Genomic DNA, 21973 nt, shown 5'->3' on the forward strand with positions numbered 1-21973 from the left:
ATGGAGCTCCATCAACTACGACCAGACGAACGAATTCAAGAAGGATCGGAGCCGGTGAAACAAACTCGAAGAAGAAGCGCCGCCATTTGCTCGGGCGCCGCACGTGCAAGGACTAAAAAACCCTAACCGGAGCGGAGGCACCGGGATTCCATAGGCTCGGTGGTGAAGTTTGGAGGCATGACTATTTTTTTAATGCCGCATACATTTTTGAATGGTATGGAACATTTTTTTGAATCTTGTGATTTTTTTACATTGTATAAACAATTTTCTGAATGTAATCAACATTTTCTAAAAGTTGCATGAATTTTTTTAACACTGTGTTAACATTGTTTATTGCGCTATATATCGACGTTTGAAAATTTAGGTACAGTAAATTTGGAATATATATTTACTTTGTTTGAAATATAAACAAAAGCTAAAAAAAAGGTACATACGTGGCTGGTGTGTGGTAGTGTGTGCTGTCCCGCGCCGAGCCTATACCTCATTCACAAATGGGGCGCTGAGGTGAGGCACTCTTCCGCCTCGCTACAAGCGAGGTATAGGCGTGCCCGACAAATGGCGCAGGTTTGGGAGGGCCCGAGAGATTTCGAATAAACGGACGTGATCATCGAGCTCAAAAAAGAAGAAGAATAAACGGACCTGATCTTCTTCAGGACAAATCATACCTTTGCTCTAACCTGTACCTGATCCGAGTCCAGTTCCCCTGCTTCACCCCCTATTCCATGGCGACGCCGCCGCCGCTCCTCCGACTCCACCCTCACCGCATCCTCCCTCGCCTCCGCCGCTTCACCTCTGGCCGCCTCCTTCTCCGCCTCCACCCCAAATCCCTCTACGCCACTGCCTCCACCTCACAAGCCGCCCCAACCCCGCCTCCTCAACCTCCTCCCCACGGCCCCTCGCTCCGCCGCGGCCGCCCAACGACAGGCCATCCTCCCGAAGCGCCCCTCTCCTTCTCGCGCACATTCGACCTCGCGGCCCTCCGCGTTCCCGCCGCCGCCTGCGCGTCCCTCGAGCGCCGCCTTCGCGGACACTTGCTCAACTGGCCCCGGGTCCGCAACATCGCCCGTCTCCCCAACGACGACGGCGACGGCCTCATATCTCTCCCCACGTCTCCCCGATCCTCCTCCGCCCTCCCGCCGACGGCGGTGGCGCGCCGCGAGAAGCTGGCCCGCGAGTTCAATGCCCGCGGCTTCGTGGAGTTCCCCATCCTCGCCAAGATGTCACGGCCCGCCGGGCGGACGCGAAGGGAGACAAAGGGGAGAGCAGCCGGCGGCAAGGAGACCAAGTACGAGAAAGACAAGGTCTATGTCGTGGAGGTGCTGGAGCAGGGAGGGGAGGACGACGAAGACGAATGGAAGGGGTTAGTCGGGGGGGAAGGGTTCGGGAAGGGCGCGTGGCGAGGGGAGCCCACCCGGCTGTTGCTGCTGGATGAGGGTCACGCCAAGAGGAGAGTTGATGAGCTCCCCGAGGCCGTCAAGGTGATGATTTCTTGCGCCTTCCTTAATAGTAGCTGCTCAGTGTAGAAACATAGATTAGCGAAGTTCCTTATTGAATGTTATTGTGGAGATTGAACAATGGTTGAATGAAGACTGGGGCAATGTGCGCTGGTGCTCCAGTCAGCACATTGTGCCACCTTATACATTATTCAACTGCAGATATGTTACTGGTTTTAGTTACCACTTTTGCAGGTTGTGTTAGAACACGAAGCCAACCAGGGTGGACCTTTTGCCTATGAGCTTGTGCAATGTCAGCTAACCCTGTTCTATGATTACTGGCCAATGAATGAGGTACCATAACATTTGTTTACATCAGATCTGTACTTCTATATTTTTTTCTTTGGGAAGTCAGGAATATATTTGTTCCCTTTAAGCAATTGAGAAAAATTATCGTTACAATCTAAACTCCCCCCCCATACAAAAAAACTTGAGCATGATTTGTGTTGAGGGTTTAAACTCCTGAAACTGGCTTCATGTTGCGTCTTATTTCCAACAGAATTCACAAGTACATTGAAGCTGGTACACACAAACTTGCTCCAGCATCAAACAAAGATAGTTATACATTTTGTTTCTTTTGGCAGTGTTACCTAGGCATGGCAAGACTACTTAGCTTCTGTAACAAACATTAAGATTCACAAGGAACTGACAGTTTTCTAGGATCCACAGTTTACTAATAAAGGAAAAAAATTGTCATTGTAAAGCTCTTTTCATTCTATTTTGTAAACGTTTTTCTTCTTCGAGCTGTTACTTAATAGGAAAACTGATACATCAGTAACGCGCACACACCGGCCCCAAGGCTGCGCACAAGTCACCCAAGCTAGCAGAGCCGACATCCTGCAACACCACATCGGTTGAGCTGCTGCTCTGGCTTCTGAAACATTGCGGTTTCGGAAGCTGCTGCCCTGGTTTCCTCCCATCGCATCCACCATCCCCACCGGTAAACTGACAATGGGAGGAGACCTGAGGCCCTTCCAACCACGGGGAGGCTGTCGCCTGCTTCTTTAGAACCAGAGCTTGGATCTTCACCCAGGGAGCTAAGATCCCATCAGAAGGAGCGAGATCATAGCTCTGCGATGATGCCTCCAAGGAGGGGAACAACACCTAAGGCGCTGTCATCGCTAGGGCTGACTAAGGTCAGAGCTATGTTTTCACACCAAGTTCGGATACATTTGCTAAAATAGCCGCACCAGCCTGGTCCGTACAACTTACAATGAGCCGTCGGCACCATCGACCACTCCGTCAATCCCAGGAAGCAACCACCATGGTACCTCATGCCCCAATGTACCACCACCATGCCCTCGAAGGCGCGTGCTGCCACACCTCCATCTTGATCTGTAGGTCTCTGCGGCCACTACATATAAGCAGTCGACATCATCTGTGGACCACAGCGATGCACTGACCTAGGGCTGCTGCTCTGGCTTACAACGCACCCTCAACAACCATTCCTCGCAGGCCCCAGCCCACAACACCACACCGGCGCTGCCGAGCCTAGGATCTGGGTCATCAGCACGCCCACACAGCTCTGTGCTCCTGTAGCACGCCCACAACAGCCACCGCTGCAAGCCCAGCCTGCCCACGCACGGCCGCAGAGCCTCCGCCACCGCACGGTAACCATGCCGCTAGTCTAACTCCGTCGTTTCTCCACTGAGCTCAATAGAACGACGTGGCGTCTCTTCTGTGAGCTCTGCTGCCCACAAGCGCGCAGCGCGTCGCTGCAACAATCTGACCAAGCCCTGCTGCCGCTGTAGCTGTATGGGTTTTGCCTGGGGGCGTCTTCGCCAGCGGCGATGGGAAGGAGCAGGGTCGGGGGGGGGGGGGGGGGGGGGGGGGGGGGGGGGGGGGGGGGGGGGGGGGGGGGGGGGGGGGTGTGTGGTGGCAGCTGTGGGGATTGGTTCGCGGCCCGACTCCCCTAGGTTAGAGCAACACAGGGGCCGGGTGTCGTGAGAGTATTCCCCAGGTTAAAGGAAAATATCAACTGGACACTGATGGAAATTTAGCATAATAGCCTTTTTTTATTAATTCTAGTATATTGGCTATTTTTTTTAAGTTTGTGGGTGTTCTAGAACCCTAACTTGTGGAAACTGAATTGTTGGGCTTCTATTTTGTATTTGTATCTGATGCTTGTGCTGTCCAGGTAACACTGCCTTTGCAAATTCAGGATTCAGGAAAAACATCAACCTGTTCAGGTAGATTTAACTGTCATTACACTGGGTCAGTTTCTAGTTGTGGTAATGTTCAGTTATTGGTTCAGAGATGTGTTCATAGAAAATGCGATCAGTATATCTTTTTGCGTCATAGTATTGGCAAGAAAAAAGATATGGTCAGATAGTTGCCACTTGCCACCTATAAAGTGTTGTCTGACTAATATTTCTCTACTGATATGGCAAGCCAGCGGCATTTGTTTTCTGTCCAGAAGCTAATGCATCATATCAGAAATATCTATAAATTCAGATATTCACGTGAATGTTCTGGAAATATGAGACTAAAACTATCATGTTCTCGCATCATTACTTGTCCATTCCATGATCTATGTGATCCACATGAAGAATTTGCATCATTTTCTCCCTTGTTCTGCACCTTGTATATTGTTTAAATAATTTGATTTCAGTTTATCTTGTGTAGGTCTTGGAGGCATTACTTCCTGAAGGGATAATCATTCCTGCAGGCTTTGAGACAGTAGGACATATTGCCCACTTGAACTTGAGGGATGAACACTTACCTTATAAGACACTTATAGCTCATGTAATTTTTGAGTACATAATGGTATGTTGTTTCTTAACCATATTTTGGATCTTCTTTTTTAACTCGAACACAACTTGATTCGACATGCAGGTCGTTCTAGACAAAAACAAGCCAAAGATCCAAACTGTTGTCAATAAGATTGATGCTATTCAAAATGATTACAGAACTATGCAACTTGAAATCTTAGCTGGCCACGATTCCCTTGTTACAACAGTTATTGAGAGTGGCCTTCGTTTTCAAGTTGATCTTGCAACAGTGTATGTTCTTATCCATAACTCTTTTGTTTGTTCTGGCCACATTTCGAATTTTTTGTCATTCTTAAATCACAATAAAGTTAGTGAATTGTTAGCATAAAAAGATGCAAGTTCACTAATGGGAAGCCTTCGTTTTTTATGATGTGTTGCTGTGAATAGGGAGTCATTGAGAGTGGCCTTCGTTTTCAAGTTGATCTTTTTACAGTGTGTGTTCTTATCCGTTCCTGTTCTGTTTGTTCTGTCCACATTTCGGAATTTATGCCATTCGTAAATCTTAAATCACAATAACATTAGTTTCATTGTTAGCATAATTGCAATTAATGCGAAGCTTTCAGTTTTTATGATGTGTTACTGTGCCATAGTTTAGTGGCTAACAAGCTACTTTTTTCTAGTCATGATTGTTAAAAAACCCCAAATTTCCTTTTTTATTCATAAGCTATTAAGAAGTCAAGCCTTTGCCAATTTCATCCTAATCTAGATAACCTTGGGTATGCCTAGCGTCTAAAACTGTAAATAGGTCAATTGAAAATGTAGTGCATTCTCATGTCCATCATGAGGATTTACTGCTTCTGTTAAAAAACATGACATAACATGTACTAGTTAATTATTCTAACTTTGACCACCAATAAAAGCTACATAAGATGGGTATGTGAAACTGGTAATACTTTTTGTCGGAAATACATTTTTGTTTACTAGTTAACTATTTTTACCTAGGGTATAAATAAAAAGTGATGCTCAAGTTACATGTTGGAGAACATTCCAATGTCCAGTATGTTGTTTTCTGAACGGAAGGAGTAGCATGCAGATAGGCATGAAATGATTTACTAACGCATGGTGCAAAATCAGGCAAGTTCTAATGCCTCAGGAGCAAAAACAGTAATGGTTTTTTTTTCCATACTTCGCCAAAACGAAAGGATTAGACTTAATTAATATGTCTGGCTTCCTAGGCTTGATTTGGTCAGTACCAGACTACCATGCATTGCTGGGCCAAACTGGGCTGTTAACAAACAAAATTTATCTAGAGCTTCATAAATTGCAACAGTAGTAAAAGATGCTTTGGTGGGTCAGTAATTTTCACATTCACATATTGCCTGGTTAAGGATCCTAATTCATCAAGTGTGATACATGCAAATAGTAGCTTATAAAAGTTTTTTCCGGATGAAAGAAGCATCTTACTTTTAGATTGTTGTCATTGGAGCAAAATTGCCTTCAACATTATGGAGGAAAACTGGAAGACGGTGTCTGGTTCAAAGTATACCTGTTTCTGAAATGTGAATTCCATTTGCTTGGGCCTTGGAGAGTGGAGAACTGGAGACCGCAGCACTGAACACACAATACTCTATGCTGTTGACACAATGTCTGAACCTGAAAACCTGTTACTATATAATCTTGTGTCTTGTTCGTGTCTGGTTTCTAAAATTAAGTAGTCCCTCCGATCCAAATTACTTGTCGCTGAAATAGATGTATCTAGATGTATTTCAGTGCTAGATACATTCCTTTGAGCGACAAGTAATATGGATCGGAGGGAGTATGTTTTTATCTTCCTTAAGTAGTAGCGCTGATTAAGTGTTAAAGTTTTTGTTTGTTTACCAATTTTATAATGTTTTTCTTTCCAATATTAATGACTTATGATGGCTGGTACAGCTATTGGAATTCTAGATTATCAACAGAAAGGCAGAGGCTTGTCAACAATATCTTTCAAAATTCTGATGTTGTATGTAAGTTCCAGCTCTGCTTGTTTTGAGTATATATAGTTTTGGTGAATATTGGTTTTAGTTTACTGAACTTAGTTTTCGTAGTCCCATAATATAACATGATGGAACTCCGCTCAGGTTACATTGCCCATATTGGCCCTAATTCATGCATCATTAAGTTGTAGAATAATTGTCAATAAACTATACAACTTAATGTTGCTAATGTCATATTGAAACTGACCATTTCGCTAAACTGAGCTTTTCGCTTAACCTTGCTTCCCCTTGCACAACTAACTATTTGATGTTTTATCCTCATGCAGGTGATGTATTCTCTGGTGTTGGGCCAATAGCAATTTCAGCTGCAAAAAAAGTCAAATATGTTTATGCAAATGACCTAAACCCAGCTGCAGTTGAGTACCTTGAGCAAAACATTGTTCTTAACAAACTTGAGAGAAAAATTGAGGTAATTGCCAGTTTTACTTCAAAATATGCTAGGGTAGCACAAGTGCATTTATTTTGTTTGTCTAGATCTATGTGGGAGATGTAGGCTGCTTATTAGCATTAGTTATGCTAGTCGTTATAGTTAGCTGCAGTATTTATTTGGATAAAATTGTATTATCTATTACTCCTAGATTATATACTATTGAGTTCTATCAGGGCTAATATAATTATCTATTTGGTAGTTGGCCTACCTTTCAGAATTAAGCAATAAAATAGATCAATCTGGTTTCTCCCAAGGCTCTTCCTCATAGTCCATGATCTCCTCCCTTCAAGCCAAGCAGGCCATCTTCTATATGGTACCTACCATGCAGTTGATAAATATTGTTCCTAGCTTTTAGTTATACATCCCATAGAAGAATTGAAGATACTGTCCAAGGGGATAAGATCAGAATCCGTATATAAGGGAGGACGTATACTCCATTATCAATGAAGCGATGAATGAATCTAAGTTATTTTCAGTCTTCTTTCTTAGCATAATTAGCATTAGTATTCTGGTATGGACGAGAGTATGTGCCAGGTATAATTCAATGTTTAGTATTTTTTGCGTCTTCATGAGTTTGAGGTGAAAGTTGCTAGTAATCTTCTGTTAACCAGGTATTTAACATGGATGCCAGAAGGTTTGTTAATGCGATGTACTCAAGCCAACATGTGCATCCAGTCACACAAGTAGTAATGAATTTGCCCAAGGACGCTGCAGAATTTTTAGGTGAGTGTACTTTTCCGAGTAGTTACCTATTTTCTTTTTAATGGTATAAGCCGGATTGGCTTTACTATTAATAATTTTCCTGGGTGAAACCTCCTTCAACATGCTGTGTGGGATTTTGGAAATTATACTGCAAAGGATCATATGCACTGAGTTAATCTATGTCTCCTCCGTTGCTCGCTCTTTCTCATCACCTTAGGTATTTATGTTTTATTAAGATGTATGAGAAAAACAAAAGTGCGCTTGTTTGGACTGTTTGGAGTTTCTCTAGTCAGCAAGTCACAGCTCTGGCACATGAGCAGCTTTCTGCGTAGCCAGCTTGACCTAAGGAAAATTAACATGTGAAATGAAGAACATGCTGCTCTAGATTGAACTTCTATAGTTGAGGAAACATGTTGCAAACACAATTTTGTAAAAATCTATCAGAGTAGAAGCACAAATACTTTTGTTTGTGATGTGACAAAGAAACTCAACCCTTGCTCTGGTGGTCCTAGTACTGGATTCGACTTCCTTCCTCTGAGACCTAAAGTTCATGGCCTAGTTGCTGCCGGCGCGGTCAAAGACGGGGTTCCCTCGGGTCCTTCCCGGGGAAGCCACCATGGTGCCACCGTACTTGAGGTCTGGCCCAACGGACTCTGAAGGGGTGCTCGGGGGATCCGCCGTCAGGCGTTCTCTCCTCGAGGAGCAAGGACCACCCGTCATGTGCAATCATCCCTGAGGACAAAGGGAGGACATTTTTGAAGAAGGCCATGCTATGGTAGGTGCGACGTCAGGATGCGTGTCGGAGTGGGCAAGTGTATGCATGTGTCCTGCCCTTTGTGAAGAGACGATTGATGGGAGGTCTCGAAGGGCAGGTGAGCCTGCAGTGGCGCACATCATGGTATGGCCTCCTTTATGGCCGTCTGGACTCCGAGTCGCTAGGGCCCTCCAAGTATAAAAGGTGCAGATGCCATTTGTAGCAGGTTGTAATAGGCTAGCTGAAATTCTACCAGATCAATAGACACCAATAACACAAGGGCAGGAGTAGGGTGTTACACCTCGCCGGTGGCCCGAACTTGAGTAAATTGCCTTGCCGTGTTGCGCGGAGTGAGGGAGTGTTTTAACCCCTGATCGGACAATCTAAGAGTTGCATCGTACCTCCGATATCGATGATCACCCATCGACATCTGGCGTGCCAGGTGGGGGGTTAAGGCTCCAATCTTCTCTAGCAAACACACCAGCTTGAGAACCACGCGTGCAGCGATGGCGACGCCCAACGCCGACAACCTGGTGGGATATCTCTAAGGGTGGAGCACCATCGTGGCGCGCGTGGCAACTCGCATGCAGGGTGCGCCCCCCGCTCATGGTGACTATCGTCGCCTTGGCGCGACGGCTCACAAGCGCAATAAGGCGGTGGCACTTCAAAACTCGTTGTTATAGGCCTTGGGGGCTCCCTTGACTCTTGTTTCCCCGCAAGGGACCCTGCGCGTCTTAGGGACGACCATGACACCGGGCATGGCAACTTCGACTCTTAAGGACAAAGAGCATGGTCCCGAAGTAAGGGTCGCTTGGGGCAGAACTACCATGTGTGCAACCGTATGTTTCTCCTTTGATTATGCATTGCATTAGTTTTAGGGTCTTCACCTATCGGCAGATCGTTATCTATGGCCAGTTGTAGACCCTAGTCTCAACAAAAGGCTCGCCATGATCAAGCTGGCATGAGAAATGCATGGCCTTTCTCCATAACACGGCGACAAGGTGACTGTGCTTGGGGTTGACCTCGGGCACCACTGCGCTCTCTCGGGCAGTGTCACGACGTGTTAAAGAAACCTGGTGTTCTCTATGATAGTTTGATCGGTCAGCCCGAGTGATGGCCGACCTCACAACGGCATAATAGCCGCCACCATTAGGGCACTTTCTGCATGTGCAGGAACACATGAGAAGGTGCAGAAGGCGACCTAGGCTGAGCCGCGACAACATCGGGGCCTAATCCGAAAGCAGAAACCTCACATGACAAAATCTTGCGGGGTTTTCCCTCGCCCAAGTGCGCTTGTTTGATACCATTCCGCTCACTGCCGTACGCTACCTGTCAGAAAGGGCGCCCTTGGACACACGCGTCCGGGGGCGCAACACCCCTGAGAAGCGATGCTCTCCTCGTTTTTGCTTTCAAGTCTGGCTCAGGCATCTCGCGGCAGGCACACGTGCTCGGGGCCCTAAGAGATGTGGGGGAAAAAGTGACATAAGATACCGGAGAGGAAGGATGCCATTGGCTGTTTGTAATAATAGCTGAACCTCCACGTTCATTTCAGATAAAAGAGAAAATGCACACTAACCACGAAGTAGCGAATAGTTGTGCGATAAGTTTTTTTTATTACACAAGCTCTCTGGCCCCGGAAGTAAGAAGAAAGAGTGAGGGAGGCGGTGCGCAGTAGCGCACTCTGGAGCGCCCCTGGGCACTATCGTCAGCCTCGACAGTGGCTCCACCCGACCCCGCAGATTCACGACAACGGAAGCGGCGGGCATCCTTCGTGGCGACGGCCCGGACTGCTTCACGATCACGAGCTGCCGCCTTGTGTACCGGCCCTAGGTGCGTTGGCTCCACCGTAAATTGGGAGTCGCGATCGTGGTAACTGGCTAGCACGTGCTCAACCACCGTGGCGGCTAGGCCGCGACACTCCTTGTTCGCCACCTGTCGGATGGTCGTGAAGAAGGCACGGAGACCAGTGGCCAATCTCTCAAGACCGTCCGTGATCCCCACAACGCCCTCCATTGTTGTGCGTATGACAATGAGCTCGAACTCAGCGCCCATCACGTAGGCATCCAGTCGGCTAAAGGAGAGGCGCACCGCGACAAGACTTTCCGTCCTCGCTGTGCTAAGCTCCCGGTACAACCGATGGTGGGTGTCAGCCCTCTCCTTGTGCCCCTCCGCTTCGGTACTCTGGCTCAACCTCCTTGGACAGGTCTTGCTTGGCGTGGTCACTGATCGACAGGAGGGCGCCAAGGTCATCCTGAGCTTTCTTGGCCGTCGCCAAGCTTCTTCTCCAGGGTCTCGATGTAGCGGCTCTTCTTTGCCTGCTCCTTCTCTGCGCGACGAACCTCCTCCTGGTGTCAAAGCTCCTGGCTCTCGAGTTTCCCTCGAGCTCGAGCTCCCATGCCTTGAGGCTTCTCTCTCCTTGGAGAGTTGTACCAGCTACTGGGCTAGCTCTTCCTCCCTCGTTCGGGTGGCAGCCTCATGAAGGGATATCAGATCCTCACGTTGGGACGCCCACTGCTCGCGCTCCAGTACACCCGCGTTGCATTGGGCAATCACTTCATCCCACACACACGGGCATTTGCCTCGGAAGCAGTCAGTGCTGCGCCTCAGAGAGAATCTCCTGCTCTTGCTCGACGACCTCCTGGATCCTCTGGGAAAAGGCCTTCTGCCTGGAGTTTTTCAGAGTCCGTGGAGAGACGAGCATGGGCGGTGGCCAGGCGTTTTCGAAACTCTGCCTCAAGGGCAGCCACCTCGGCGAAGAACCGTTCAAGCTCCCACAAAGCTTCATGGGCCGATCAAAAAGCTTGTTGAAGGGAGGCAGCAGGAGGCGGCGGCCATGCACCACCAGATGGCGCATGCCTGGTATCGCTGGGCATGCACAAATCAAGCAAGGACGGATCCGCGACAACCCCAGGCACTGCCGCCATCGAGGCTCCTGGAGACAGGATGGTCAGGGCGGCGTCCCAACCCTGCTCCTGTCCACGGCGGCGAGCGTATTCATCACCCCGCCCTCGACAGCGCTCGGTCAATGCCCCCGGAGAGGCTTCGATCGAAAGTGGGGGGAGCTGAGCAACAAGGTGAGCAACTGCCTTGGCGCAGTGGTAAAGCTGCTGCCTTGTGATCATGAGGTTACAGGTTCATGAGCTTATAGGTTCAAGTCCTAGAAACAGCCTCGTACAAAAATATAGGGAAAGGCTGCGTACAATAGACCCAAAGTGGTTGGTCCATTTCCTGGACCACGCGCAAGCGGGAGCTACATGCACCGGGCTGCCCAAGGTCGAGCACACTGTCCCTAGTGGGGAATGTGACCGATATCCTCGATTTTGGTATACTACCACGCGGGGTAGTTACTGTCCTGCGTTAGCATGAAATGGCGGTGGAGGAAAATCCGCCACCACCATCTTACCGTGCACCTGCGTCTTTTGAGCTCCATGATCCGCATCGTGATCGGGCCTAGTCGCTCGTCGTCCGAGGACAAGCTCCCCTAGGTGCTCCTTGCAGCCAGGGATGGCTCAGCAAGCGGAAGCGCCTCGGGGGGAGGCTTGATGAACCACTATTCCTCAGCCAAGGTCTCCTCCCATTCTGATCGATGTATTGGGCGCCGAGCTTGTTTCAGAAGCGGAAAAAGCAGCAACCAACGGCGCTCTCCCCGCTTGACATGCGGAGAGTGAAGTAGTGGCGGAAGAGTGCCACGAAGGGCATAACCCTGACGAACATCTCGCACAGATGGGCGAAGGTGGACAAGATCATGACGGAATTGGACAGAATTGGGGGTGAGGTGAAGAGTAGATGTTGTAGCTCTCCAGGATGGCAATGAAGAAGAAAAAGAGGGGAGAAGGCCGGCCACCAACGATTACGAGTCGAACGACTAGTCTAGACTAGTCGCTCGACTAGTCTATGAGTTGCAGAGTGGATGTCGACTCATTTTCTCGTGTAGACTACAAATACGAGTTGAGTTTGGACTAGTCGACTTATACGAGTCGAGCGACTCAAAAAAGAGAGCTGCCTCAGCTGGGACGAGGCGCCGCCAGCACCCACTGCCCTGCCACCGCCGCCGCTACCCACCGCTTGGCAGATGGCGCAGCTAGGTGCGGCGGCCGGCCGGAGCTCGTGCTCAGGCGGCGGCCATGTCTGTGACCCGTAGGGGCGCACGGCCTTGAGACGAGAGAGAAGGAAGAGAGAGAGAAGAGAGGAAAGGAGGAGGCATGGCGGTGGTCGGCGGGCTCGCTGGCGGCAGCGTCCGGGACCGGTGGAAGGCGGCAGGAGGCGCGGGTCACGTGCTCCCGTGCGTGATGGTGCTGGCGGCGGCGATTGGAGAGGTCGGGAGCTAGGGTTCCAGTGGCTGGGGGCTAAGTAGGCTGGCCATTCGGGCCCAAATGGGCCAGCTGGGGGATGCTGCGTGGTGCTGGGCTAGTATTTAGACAGTGTCTGGTCCTATTGCATACCCACTTAGGCCCAGAATGCTGCATAGCTCAATTATTTAGACAGTGGCTGGTTTTATTGCATACTGTACTGTTAGTATATACTACATACTACCACTAGGTATTAGTAGCTGAGTACTACAGTACCATGTCGACTAGTCTCGATTAGTCTATGAGTCTCTACCTCGGAACGACTCGTCGACTCGTAAACCTTGCCGGCCACAATATGGCCAATGAATATCATGGTCTCGTTGGCGTCCGGGCGGGGCGGGAGAGTCGTTGGGAGAACTCCCATTGCTCGAGGGCGGCCGCTAGGAACAATCATCAGCCGCATCCCATATCGCGCTTCCTAATCCGGGAAGCGAGATTTGGGGAGGAGAGCGTCCCCAAACCGCGGCGAAGGTGGCGGAGAGGGGGAAACATTGCCGGCAGACGACGGCGAGGCACGGATAGCCTTGCCTTCGCAGCTTTGGAGGAAGGTTTTGCAGGGGCCATGACCATAGCAGGAGGGAGATGAAGATCATAGGCGCGGTTGGATGTGCTGGTTTGGGCTAAAGTTTGGAATGAATGGATGACCCGTGAGATTGGAGCGCCCGATTATATGCAACAGAGGGGGGGGGGGGGTTCTCGTAGTAAAAGTCCCTCCCCTACTGCTTCCACGACCGCTTTTCGTGGTGGACGGCGGTTCAACGGTGCGTGCCCAAGGATCGAGGAGACGCCTCGTTTGAGGTAGCACCCACCGTTCGTGTGAATTGGCTGGCGCCGGCATCGGCTTCCCCCTTATGGTGGGCCCACCCACCCTTTCACAACAACTGTTGTCTATGCAATCATGCCCGGGTGGTGGGGCCGGGGGCTACTGTCGACGGGGTTCCCTTGGGTCCTTCCTGGGGAAGCCACCATGGTGCCACCGTACCTGAGGTCCAGCTAAACAGACTTTGAAGGGGTGCCCGAGAGATCCGTCATCGGGCATTCTCCCCTCCTCGGGGAGCAAGGACCACCGTGAAATCCAATCATCCCCGAGGACAAAGGGAGGACATGACTGAAGAAGACCATGCCGCGGCAGGTGCGACGTCAGGATGCGTGTCGGAGTGGGCAAGTGTATGGATGTGTCCTGACCTTGGTGAGGAGACAATTGATGGGAGGTCTTGGAGGGCAGGTGAGCCTACAGTGGCGGTATGGCCTCCTTTTTGGCCGTCCGGACTACGGGTCGCTGGAGCCGTCCAAGTATAAAAGGGCAGAGGCCATTTGTAGTAGGCAGGTTGTAATAGGCTAGCTGAAATTCTACAAGATCAATAGACACCAAGAACACAAGATCAGGAGTAGGGTGTTTCACCTTGTGGTGGCCCGGACCTGGGTAAATTGCCTTGCCGTGTTGCGTGGAATGAGTGGAGCATTTCAACCCTGCCCAAACAATCTAGGAGTTGCATCGTAGTTCCGATATCGACGATCACCCGTCGACGGTTACTATGCCGATATAAACAGCAACAGGGTGAGAGGTAGATAAATGGTTGTTTAACTTCTGAAATGTCCGGGTCCTAAAAAAGCGGGGAGTTATGTGTGGTTGTTGGTTCTCTGAACATTTCTTAGGGATGACTCGTACTAGCACCCAATGATAGATGACTGAAAATATTTGTTGAATTTCACCATCTGAAACATTTAGTGTGTGACCGGTGTCTAGGACCAAATGAGCCAGTTCCCGTGGGACAAGACAATAACAGGTTCATTTCATGCAAATACATACATATTGTTTAACAGGGATTGAAACACATTCTCTCCTGTCTTGTCTCTCTCCTCTCGTTTTCCTCCACCCAGTTCCAGTTGCCTCTTCTCTTCTTCTCTGCCAGCGCGTCTGGCTGGAGTAGGAGGGGAGAGGAGCTCGGCATTCCAGACCTCTGTGTTAATCCGCTTAGTTTGCTTCCTAAACGGCAGCTTTCCGGTGTTGATTGTGGATTGGAGGCGGCTCTGCGCACTGGTCATGGTTATTCTCGGCGTCGCCGCTCCTCAGATTCGGCTCTGCCATAGTTCGCCTGGTATCCCTTCAATAACCTCATCTGCTCTGCTGGATTCAATTCTTCTTCCTTCCTCTTGGCTTGCCGATGGGGATCGGAGCTTGGGTCTGTGCCAGCAGCCTGTGGTCATCCTCTCTCCCCCTTTTTGTGTCCAATAAACCCCTCTGTTTCTGTTCTTGCTTCTGTACCTGGTTGTCTGATCTTGAAATCCCACATCTTTTCCCCCGACGACCTGCTTTCTTTGCTTCTAATTTGATTTCCAAGAGTTTAGTGCGGATTGATTTCAGGCCTCGGCACGTTTGCTCTGTTTAATCCATGCCTTTGGCTCCAGCCCTTGCCTCAGAAGGTTTCATCCTTATCTTCTGCATTGATGAGAAGTTGATCTGCGTTTCTCTGTTGAGAAATCCTAATCCGAGTCAGCGGACACTGGTGACCTGTGCTTGTACTTCTCTGTCATCTGTGGCGACATTGACTCATTTGGATACTCAAAGCTTTAATCAGCGGCAAGTTCTCTGTTCCTCGCTTAAGCTTCTGTTCGGTTTTGGAAGGTTTGTTCGGGAGAGAAGCATACTCTTCTATTCAGATCCACAGCCCCTTTCCTCTTTTCCCTGGCAATGCTTCTTATGCTTTCTCTTTGCGCTGGAGATGCCCTTCCTCTCCTTCGGGCTGGAAGTTCATGCCCAGTGCAGGTGCTTTTTCGATCTGCTGTTAGCTGTGGCTGTCTGAGCCCTTCTATCCTTCTCTTCCCAGTGGACGTGTTGACATCGGAAGGTCCAAGAGTATCATCCTTCATTTTGAGCATCTCGGGTGCTCTTTTAGCCCTTTCGATCGCTAGGGCATGGTGTTCAACAAATTCATTGGCAACAATGTATAACCCTTTCCCTCCTTGCTTGGAGACATTCTCTCCGCCATCATCCTCGTTTTGCCGGCGGTGACCAGGTCTGAAGCACGCGATCTTTGTTTCGCCAGTGGTGGCCAAGATATTGTTGCTGATCAATTTTCCTCGGTCGGTGGCCACGGGTTGCTTTTGGGCATATAGGCTGGTAAGTGGCTGCCAGCGGCGAGGCTTGGCGACGAGGAGCCTGTGTGGATGCGTAGAAGACAGGGAGTGTCGCGGTGGCAGTTGGCAGGGGCGGAGCCACGTTGGAGCCAACCTGGGCTGTGGCCTGCCCAGCCCAGGAGCAAACGCTGCCCAACTAGTCTCCCCTTCTAACCTGGCCCAAGTATTTTTGGGGGCTCTTCTTCAACCTGGCCCGCCCAACCAGTTGACTGTAGCTCCACTGGCAGTTGGAGATGTTTCTTGAGGCATGGGGTTCAATGCATATGGTCACAGTTTATGAGGGGCATACATGTAATTTCCTTTTTCCATGTTGCTCACTTTGTAATTCTGGATGTAACTCTGGAGTCTTTGTGCTCAATATAATCACAGTTGACGTTTGCCAAAAGAAAAATGTTTAACGCATCATTGTCCGGATAACAACTATTCAGCTATGTTTTTAAGGCGGTAAGGCGAGGCAAGGCGCTGGGGGGGCGCCTCACTGCCTAAGCGCTAAGGCACAAGGCAAGGCGACGCCTTAGAGAGTTCTAAGTAGTAGAATTGAGCAGAATTTGGTAGGCAACTGCAGGAGAGGTAGGTGATGGTTGCTTGCTGCTGCCTGCTGTCCTGGAGAGGAGGGGGAGGAGGATCTGCTGGAGAGGAGGGGGAGGCGGATCTGCTGGAGAGGAGGGGGAGAAGCAGCCGGAGAGGAGGGGGAGAAGTTGCTGGAGAGGAGGGGGAGAAGCTCAGATCCAGCCGCCAGAGGTGGGGTTGGGGGAAAACTGAAACTGGTTAGGGCTCTCTCTCCCCCTGCTAGTAACTGTTGGCGCCCAGACTCTGTTTCCCGCCCTTCTCTTCCCGCCCAGAGCTCTGTTTCCCGCCTGAATTCCCTGCCCTGTCTAAGGCGTCTTCATTTGCCTAAGGCGGGAAGAATGGCGCCTAGGCGGACGCCTTGGACGCCCTATGGACTAAGGCGGACGCCTTAGGCATGCACGTAAGGCAAGGCCGACGCCTTGTAGCCTGGGGGCGCCCTGACGCCTAGGCGTCGCCTAAGCGACGCCTTAGGGACGCCTTAAAAACAATGCTATTCAGTGAAAACTACGAAGCCAAATAGTTAAATGGGGGACAAAATATTGAACCGATAGGAAGGCTATCATCTAATTACATTCTTTGATATGAATTATCTCTACTCTTATAAAAAGCAGAGTTGGTGATGATGGTGTACCTGCCATCCTGCAATATAGGCCGTCCGATCTATATCTAACGGATAGGAAGGAAACTATGAAAATTTACCTGCACTCCTCTCCACATTTGCAGATACGGCCTTCCCTCATTCATCCTTTTCTCCCACAAGATAAACTACTCGTACAAATGCATCTTCATGTTCCGTGCAATGCACGGGCATCTTGCTAGTACTTCAATTATTTGGCACACAAGCTAATATCAACTGTTTTCTAGGATTTTAAATCCAAAGCTGTAAGTAGGGTCTCTTTTATTTGAAGGATTTCCAAAGGATTGTGGGAGGATTCCCAAACATCATTCGAGTCATGTACTCCCTCTATCCCATATATAAGATGTTATTGGTTGTAGTAACATATATTATGGGTTAGTATTCAAAATGGCATGGTGTTGCCTCAATCCTGTGTTTCGGTAATCCTGTGAATCATAGAGGCCGGCCTCTTTGGTTCATAGGATTGTATAGGAATTGCAGAGGATCATTCATGAGAATTTTTTCCTCTGATGCTTGTTTGGCTTGTAGGATTATGAACTGCAGGGATTTTCCTATTGTCTACTTTGTATGCAATTTTGAAGGAATATTTCCATTGGCGCAACCTCATGGAAGATTTGCTTTGTTCCTATGACATGAAAGTTCCTGTTTTTTTTTTGCGACGACACCGAACAATTTTGATGACCCATATGTGTTTCAATTCATGTAGGATTTCAACATGCATGACATCTGAATCTTACACTTCCCTTATTCCCGCGTTTTAAGAATCCTGTAAACTAAAGGTGCAAATTTGGAACTCGCTGGATCTTATTTTTTTCCTGGGCTGTCCATTATCATGTTAATGCTACTAGCACCGTACCATTTCTTTTTGTAAAGGGATGTAATAACTAGATGTACCTTCATCCGATTTACACCGAATATGTTTGATGAGCCTATTCCAAATTAGTTCTCATGGGACAACGCATTCCAAGTCCATATATCCATATAAAGCAGGGACAGCAGACAAATCCTTGTTTTAGAACACTGGCAATATGGCTTTTGAAGTCGAAGAAAGAAGAGGCATTGTTGGAAATACTCTCACAAGGAAATAGTTACCTGCCTCTTATTATTATTTTCGCAGGCCAATGTGTTTCCAAAAACATGTACTTTGTTCATTCTAATCAATATATGTTCTTGAAAAATTGGATCAAAATGTTCCTATGATTTTGCTCTTGTTTTTGTAGATGTGTTCAGAGGAATCTTAAGAAACAGACAAACAGGACACATTGCCATGCCAAAGATCCATGTGTATGGATTCTCCAAAGCTGAGGATCCTGAATATGACTTTCATGAGGTAAATACAATGTTTAGCTCAAACAGTATTCGGTTCTACTGGAATCGGTTATTTCTTTATCTGTATTACCAAATCAACACATATGCCCCAAATTGCAGAGGATAAATCTAGCATTGTGTGACAGTGTGACGGGCGTTGAAATGCACAGGGTACGGCTTGTTGCCCCTGGGAAATGGATGCTCTGTGCGTCTTTTACCCTTCCAGAATCTGTCGCATCTGCAAAGGCGAATTACATTACCTGCTAAATATTTGTAATCAGATGGCTTGCTATACTAGACTTATAGCAGACGAAAGAGAAGTTGTGTGCTTGGCTCTACTGAGCCTGTTTTTTCAAAAGAATGAAAAATTCATATTTTAAAGTTCCAAAAAATCTGATTTTTTTCTTCTAAATATTCATATGGATGTATACCACATCTGTGTAAAATTTCATGATGAAATGCAAGGTGTAAATTTACACTGCCGCAAACCTTTCCCTTATCCCTGGTCGCTTGGTATTGTCGGCCACTCCTACATGAATGACCCCAGCCTGTGTCATATAGTTGAAGCTTAGCTGAAGACTCCTCCAGATGGGCTGGCCCATGTAACGGCTATTCTGTTTCGGTTTGTTTCTTCGCTTCTTTCTTCTCCTTTTCTCTTTTCAGATCTTGAGTTTTCTCTCTTATTCTTTTGGTATTTTCATTTTTTTTAAGGTTTTGCAATTTATGATTAACTTTTTGTTTTACCAATATACTGTGAACAGTTTTTCAAATATACATAGAACTTTTTTAGTATAAGGTGAAGTTCTCCAAATACACACTGAACATTTTTTAATATTCAATGAATATTTTTGTTATATACATTGAACATCTTTTAATATATGATGAATATTTTTTCATACACATTATTATTTTTGAATATTATAAAACCTATTGAACAATTCCCTATTTTAAATTTTAAATATGTTTAAAAAATATATAACTCGTAAAAAACAGATGCTGTTTTTTTTTGAGAAAACCTAACTGAAAAACCGAGGAGGAAAAAATAAACAAAATAGCTCATGGGTAAAGTGGGACTGCCCATTTGCCTTTGCTTCAGCGAAGCCACCCCTAGTTGATGCACACGGACGAGTAGGAGGTCTCGGTATTGTCGTGCCTTTGGCATGCGAGGGAAGTTGGTGATTACTACGGAGCTAGGCTGAAGGATTGATGCTTGGTAAGGGAGGCAAGCTCTGTTAGTTTGGGCGTTTTCACTTAGGCAAAAAAGCCACAAAAGCTCAAAAAGCACCTATTTAGGTGTTATTTTGGCTTCTTTTTTTGCCAAAGTGGAAAAATTGCAAAGGCAGAAAGGAAGGCCCAAACAAGCAGGGCATTAATCTAAATTCTGAGCTCTCTTTCTTCTAGCCTTTCACCGACTGTGAGAACTAAATCTCCCTTGTAGCGAGATGGAAGAATGCCTCTCGTCGATAGATTTATTCTCTCGTCGTTTACTGGGTCGGCCCAGTCCTTCTCATCCCTGTCCGCTCCCACGCTACGGCTCGAGCGCTCTCTCGTTTGGGAGGGTTTGTTCCGGTTTGTTCCGGTTTTGTTTTTGTTTTTCCTATTTCCTTACCGTTTTACAATTGGTTTTCTTTGTTTCTTCAAGGTTTTTTTCTTCTTTTCTATTTTCTTTGTTTTTCCTCGGTTTTCACCAGGTTTTTTTTCTTTTCTTTTGTTATTTTATTCTCTTGTTTCTTGTTTCGTTCTGGGTCTTCTTTGGTTTTTCTTGTTTTCTTTGTTTCCTTTTCGTTTTCCAGGTTTTATTGGTTTTAAGTACAGATTCAACATTTTTTGTACACATCAAAAACAATGTTTATACACGTTAAACATTTAAAAATACACTGATAGCATTTTTTAAAATCTTCTTATTCTATGTCTAATTTTCCCGTATACATTTTAATTTTTTGGCATATATCTAATACATGTTTAATATTTTTCAAATACAAGTTTAACATTTTTTATGAAAAAAATACATGGTCAACATTTTTTCTATACACAATTTAAATATTTTTCAAATGCTTGATTAATTTTTAATACATGGTCAACATATTTGTCACACACATTTAACATTATTTTCAAATAGTTGATTAACATTTTCCAAGTACAAGATTAACATTTTTAATACATATTCAACATTTTCTTGGACACATTTAATATTTTTTCAAATACTTGATTAACATTTTCTCAAATGCAAGATTAACATTTTCTGAATACATGGTAAATTATTTTTATACACATTCAATATTCTTCAAATGCTTGATTAGAAAAATTCAAATACTTGTTTTTAAAATGCTTGATTAGCATTCTTTAAATATAGACGATCATCTTTTTTCACAAATTGCATATTTTTTGTATACATTTTTCGTATACATGGTAAAAAAGTTCCATACACATTTATTTTTTTCAAAAAATTATGAAAGAAAATTCAAATATTTTTAGATTTTTGTGAGTGTAAAAAAAATTAAAAAATGAAATAAAAAACGAAAACAAAAGTTTAAAAAAGGCTTCGGCCTCCAGCGGAACTGGGCTGGCCCATCTCGCGCTGCCCTTACATTTCACCGGCTAGTCTTTCTACGACTCGAGTGCACCCATGACAATAAAATGGTTCCGTAAAAGGTCAGGCCTCACTCTGAGTAGTTTAATAGTGTTCACAAGTTTAAAAAATGTTATTGTAATTTTAAAAGATGTTTAAGCATTTGTTTTAAATGTTCACATAAAAAATAGTGTTCAAATCCCTAAAAGAATTATCCTAACGAGTGGTGCAACGCAATAGACCTTATATTATGAGTTTTTTTTCTCAAAAATCTATACACCTTATATCAAGGAACGGAGGGAGTATAAATATTCATATTGTTTTAAAAAGTTCTCACACCTTTTGGAAAATCTTCCATGTAGTTTTATAAAGTCATCACACAATTTATATTATGTTTGTATAATTTAAAAAATCACGTAAAAATGGTCATCATGTGTTCCAAAATGGTCACAGTACTAAAAAAATGCTCATCTGCTATTTAAAAAATAGCCATCTCGTATCTTCAAAAGTGTTGTCATGTATTTTAGAAGTGTTTATCATGTGTTTAAAAAAATATTATTTTGCGTAATGAAAATAAAAAGAAAGTAGAAAATGTTCATGTTGTTGAGAAAAATGTTTTCGCACTTAAAATAATATTCATATATTTTTGAAAAAGTTTAAATCCTTTTTTCAATACAAAATTTAAACGTAAGAGAAAAATGCTCATGTGATTAAAAAAATGTTTGCGCACTCCAAATAATGTTCTGTATTTTCTAATACTATCCATATATTCGTTTACAAAAATGTTCATTTATTTTCATCAAATTACTTTACGTATTTCTTTAATATCATTTTTACATAAAACATATGGTTAGAGGACAAAAAGAATGAAAAAATGCAAGAAAAAACAAGGATAAAAAAAGAAAAACCTAATAGATAGAAAGAAAAATAAAAGAAACTGACATGAAAGTAGCCTAGAACGCGTGAAAACCACCTACTGAATGAAAGTCCGACATACGAGGAAAACAAATGCTCACTCCCAGCCTGACGTACAACGCAGGCGAGCGCTTGCTATTATCTTATATATGCAAGATATAACTTTTGCCGCATTAGGTGGTATATATGATTCATGGTTAGGAGCTCCCAGTGGAGGAATCTAAATTAAAATGGGCGGCACCAATACTAATACTTGATCTACCTTGATTTGGGCTGAGCAATTGTGATGGATAGACACTCTTGACGGCGTAACACACTAACACTAGAGTGCTGGGCTGTATCGTGTTGATCCAGATTTGGC

At 46.0% G+C, this 21973-nt stretch overlaps 1 protein-coding gene across 5 annotated transcripts; it reads left to right on the plus strand.

The window, feature by feature from the left end:
* Positions 1 to 652: 652 nt before the first annotated feature.
* LOC125543306 (tRNA (guanine(37)-N1)-methyltransferase 1) lies at positions 653 to 18616 on the plus strand. Of its 5 annotated transcripts, none has more exons than XR_007298377.1 (9): positions 653 to 1478; positions 1689 to 1787; positions 4119 to 4259; positions 4329 to 4495; positions 6137 to 6210; positions 6507 to 6649; positions 7282 to 7393; positions 17527 to 17599; positions 18041 to 18150. XR_007298377.1 is itself a non-coding variant. In XM_048706615.1 (9 exons), exons 1-9 carry the CDS (start codon positions 723 to 725, stop codon positions 18393 to 18395), a joined length of 1749 nt encoding a protein of 582 aa, XP_048562572.1. In that variant the 5' UTR covers positions 654 to 722; the 3' UTR covers positions 18396 to 18616. The 5 variants fall into 5 exon arrangements, 3 of the variants coding, with proteins under 3 accessions (XP_048562572.1, XP_048562573.1, XP_048562574.1); XM_048706615.1 differs by lacking the exon at positions 17527 to 17599 and adding an exon at positions 18249 to 18616 and having other exon boundaries at positions 654 to 1478; XM_048706616.1 differs by lacking the exon at positions 17527 to 17599 and adding an exon at positions 18249 to 18616 and having other exon boundaries at positions 655 to 1478; positions 4119 to 4238.
* The last annotated feature ends 3357 nt before the right edge of the window (positions 18617 to 21973 follow it).

This window comes from Triticum urartu, chromosome 3 (assembly GCF_003073215.2).
Source record: "Triticum urartu cultivar G1812 chromosome 3, Tu2.1, whole genome shotgun sequence".
Taxonomy (NCBI): domain Eukaryota; kingdom Viridiplantae; phylum Streptophyta; class Magnoliopsida; order Poales; family Poaceae; genus Triticum; species Triticum urartu.